The sequence below is a fragment of the Malus domestica genome, chromosome 11 (assembly GCF_042453785.1).
Source record: "Malus domestica chromosome 11, GDT2T_hap1".
Taxonomy (NCBI): domain Eukaryota; kingdom Viridiplantae; phylum Streptophyta; class Magnoliopsida; order Rosales; family Rosaceae; genus Malus; species Malus domestica.
Window position 1 is genome coordinate 33,528,811 of NC_091671.1, and position 3,855 is coordinate 33,532,665.

Here is a 3,855-nt window from a genome sequence, read left to right on the forward strand (position 1 = left end):
TAATGAACCCCAATTCAACTAACTAAAACCCTCATTCAAATGCATTGTTGGTACTTATTAATTACATTCGTAGTCTACATACTCTACTGTAGAATAAAAATTGATTATTCATATGATATGATTGTTGGTACTGATTAATTAAATTCGTAGTCTACTCTAGGACTAAGAGTCTAAGATATATTTGTTTTTCTTTCGTTATACAGTTACGTAATGGAACGATATTATAAGAAACAGTGCTTAAATCATTCTCCAAATATTCCGGATAGTCCTCCTCTTCCTTCAAATATTCCGGGTAGTCCTCCTCCTCCTTCTAGTATTCCGAGTAGTGCACAACAAAGTGAGATTACTGAGTTGGATGAAATATTAGCTAATCTTCCGGCAGACCCTAGACTGAGACGTCGAATGCTTGATTATCCACTCAATTGTCATGAAGCAATTCGTAGATACTACCTTCAAAAGGAACCTTGTCAACCTAAGTCTCACATCATGCCAAGGAAAGCTAGCGACAATCGATGTTTTATTACAGGTTGGTTTGATAATTTTAAGTGGTTGGAGTATAGTATAGTAAAAAATGCTGCATTTTGCCGTTATTGCTATCTTTTTAAATGTGATTTTGATAAAGCGGGTGGTAGTGGAAGTGATGTCTTCACTACAAAAGGGTTTACAAATTGGAGAAAAGGACCCGAAAATTTTCGAGTCCACGAGGGAGGTGTTGGAAGTCTTCATAATAAAGCTATGCAACAAGCTAAAGAATTGATGACACAAAAACAACACATTGAAATATTTGTGATCAAGCAAACTGATGAAGCTCGCGTTAATTATCACACTTTACTGAGTGGAGCACTTGATTGCACAAGATGGTTGTTGCGACAAGGTTTGGCTTTTCGTGGACACGATGAATCTTTGAAATCGAGCAATAGGGGTAATTATATAGAGCTTATGCAATTTCTTGCCGATCATAATGAGAAAGTTAGAAAGGTTGTGTTTGAGAATGCTTCCAAGAATCTCAAGTATACTTCTTCCGATATTCAAAAGGATCTTGTTCGTGCTTGTGCTATTGAAACTATTAATGCAATCACTAAAGATATGGAAGGTACATTTTTTTCTCTTTTGGTTGATGGATCACGTGATGCTTCCAATAAAGAGCAAATGGCGGTGGTATTGCGTTATGTGAACAAAAAAGGAGAAGCAATTGAAAAGTTTTTGGGTGTTCAACTTGTCTCATCTACAACTAGTAGCTCACTTGAAGAGGCTATTGAGAGATTGTTTGCTACAACAAATTTGAGTATGTCCAAGTTACGAGGACAAGGCTATGATGGAGCTAGTAATATGAGAGGTGAGTTAAATGGTCTTAAAACAAAGATTTTGAACAAATACCCTCAAGCATTTTATATTCATTGTTTTGCACACCAACTCCAACTAGCTCTTGTATTTGTGGCAAAGGAAAATGAGGATGTTGCCAATTTCTTCATCAATGCTAATAGATTGGTGAATCTTATTGGATCTTCGTGCAAGCGTCGTGATGCATTGAGAGAGAAACAACAAGAACAAATTCAAAAAGCTCTTCATCTTGGTAATCTTGAAACGGGTAAAGGGTTAAATCAAGAAAGTAGCCTCATGCGTCCATGTGATACACGGTGGAACTCGCATTATGGTACTATAGTTAGTATTATTGTTATGTTTGAAGTCGTGGTGGAGGTGGTTGAATGGATTAAAAGTGATCGTAACCAAGATAATCTCGGAGAAGCTACTGGGTTATTCAAAGACATACAAACTTTTGATTTTGTGTTTCATCTTTTCTTGATGAGACTTATATTGGGAATTACAAATGAGTTATCACAAGCATTGCAAAAGAAAGATCAAGATATTGTGAATGCGATGACGTTAGTGGAAGTATGCAAGCAAAGACTACAATCCTTGAGAGATGATGACTTTGGAGACTTGTTGCATGATGTAGAAAAGTTTTGTGAGGAGCATGATATTGTCATTCCTAACATGGAGGATTTGCATTTCGTACCTGGAAAATCAAGGCGTAAAGCTCCAAAAATCACAAACTTCCATTACTATCGTGTAGACCTCTATTTTCAAGTCCTTGATATGCAACTAAAGGAATTGAATGATCGTTTCAATGAGGTAAACACCGAGTTGCTTCTTTGTATGGCATGTTTGAGTCTAGTGAATAATTTTGCATCTTTTGACAAAGAAAAAATTGTTCGTTTAGCCCAACTTTATCCTCAAGATTTTGATCGTATGGACCTCATGAATCTTCCAATTCAACTTGACAATTACATTCAAGATATGAAGATGTATAGTGAGTTTTCATCATTGAGAGGAACCAGTGATCTTGCAAAAGAGTTAGTGAAGACTGGGAGGTGTGAAAGCTATATGTTAGTGTATAAGCTTCTTACATTGGCTTTGGTGTTACCGGTTGCAACCGCTTCGGTGGAGAGAGCTTTTTCTGCTATGAAGATTGTGAAAACACCATTGCGTAATAAAATGGGAGATCAATGGTTGAGTGATAGCATGGTTGTTTACATTGAGAGAGATGTATTTGCTTTTATTGATAATGAGCCTATTATGCGACATTTTCATGATATGAAACCTCGTCAACAACAATTGTAATTTATTTTTATTGATTAATTATGGAAGACATTATTATATACAAAGATTTAGTTGTTGCTATTTTTTTTTAACCTTGCACTATTTTAAATTCGCCCCTCCCCCCGAGAAATCCTGGCTTCGCCACTGCCTAGTGATAAACAACTTATAAAAGGAAAAAGATTATAGCACAGGAGTCCAGGACAACTTTTATATTCAGGAAGCCTTGAGCGAGAGAGCACAGTACAACAGTATCCAGAAAAAAGAAAGTCAAGTTATATGCAGGAGATCAGAGGGAGGAAAGACAGTAGTAATCAATGGTAGTGGGTTTGGGAGTAGAAGTAATGGTGGCATTGGTAGGGCTATGGGCAGTGTGTTTGCGGCCATTTCTATTTGCATTTGCAGGAGAGATGGTGGACGTCATAAGGTTCCATGTACGGGAGCTGATTAGGAGACACAACGGTAGGCACTCTTTTTCGTCCTTCCAGTAGCCACCAGTCGGGTGATATAACAAGCGTTGATATCCACGAGTTTCAAAAGGATTTTGAGTTTGGAAACCGAACCTAACCCGGCCAGTTTCAAACGGGTCAGTTCAGGACGGATCCACGAGTCCAATTACTTTTTTTCTTTTTTGGTTTTGATACAAAGCTCCAGGGCGTTCCATGGTTCCATATTACTCCCTCTACTCACACCAACAGCTGACGATGGTGAATCGGTGAAGGTGGTGGTCCCCGTCTCTTTTGCTCATCTCTCCTAATCCCAAACCAAGGTCTCTGTCTCTCGACTCCGATCAACAACGATGGCATGAGGCAATAAGATAATTTGGGTAAAGTTTCCTTAGTGCCATCATATAACACTTTGGCCAAAACTAGTATCTCATACTGGTAAATCAATGTCGTGGAGGTAATCAGGGCTGGAAAGTAAGAAAGCGGCCTCAAGTTTTTCTTTAAGGCCATCGCACAAACAACATTCGGGCTTGGAGTAGAGAATGAGTGCTTATGAAGGCTTTGAAGAAGAATAATAAACGGAAAAATGGGTGAAAACCCACCTCACCAGAGGAACACCAACCAGAACCTGGAAGGCTTGCAGATCGATTCATGAAGGAAGGCGTGAAAAGCACAGAACAAGCAGATTGGCATCGAGATTTTGTGATTGGCGAGATCGATTGCGGCACCACCAATGGACCTAAGTTGCAGACAATGCAGGCATGGGACCTAATTTGTAAACGGTGTAGTTGTTGGAGTTTCAGGCGTTGAA

The 3,855-nt window shown here is 38.7% G+C and overlaps 1 protein-coding gene across 1 annotated transcript; it reads left to right on the top strand.

Moving 5' to 3' along the window:
- The first annotated feature begins 210 nt into the window (after positions 1 to 210).
- On the top strand, positions 211 to 3,049 carry LOC103430153 (uncharacterized). The gene is made up of 3 exons (XM_070808509.1): positions 211 to 526; positions 623 to 2,088; positions 2,819 to 3,049. Exons 1-3 carry the CDS (start codon positions 211 to 213, stop codon positions 3,047 to 3,049), a joined length of 2,013 nt encoding a protein of 670 aa, XP_070664610.1.
- Positions 3,050 to 3,855: the final 806 nt, after the last annotated feature.

Bases quoted from the DNA above. Each gene is read 5' to 3' on its own strand.
- LOC103430153 (XM_070808509.1), top strand. From the start codon at position 211: ATGGAACGATATTATAAGAAACAGTGCTTAAATCATTCTCCAAATATT. The intron at 527-622 runs GTTGGTTTGATA...ATTTTGATAAAG, and splicing joins CAATCGATGTTTTATTACAG to CGGGTGGTAGTGGAAGTGAT. The intron at 2,089-2,818 runs GTCCTTGATATG...TTTTATATTCAG, and splicing joins GTGTAGACCTCTATTTTCAA to GAAGCCTTGAGCGAGAGAGC.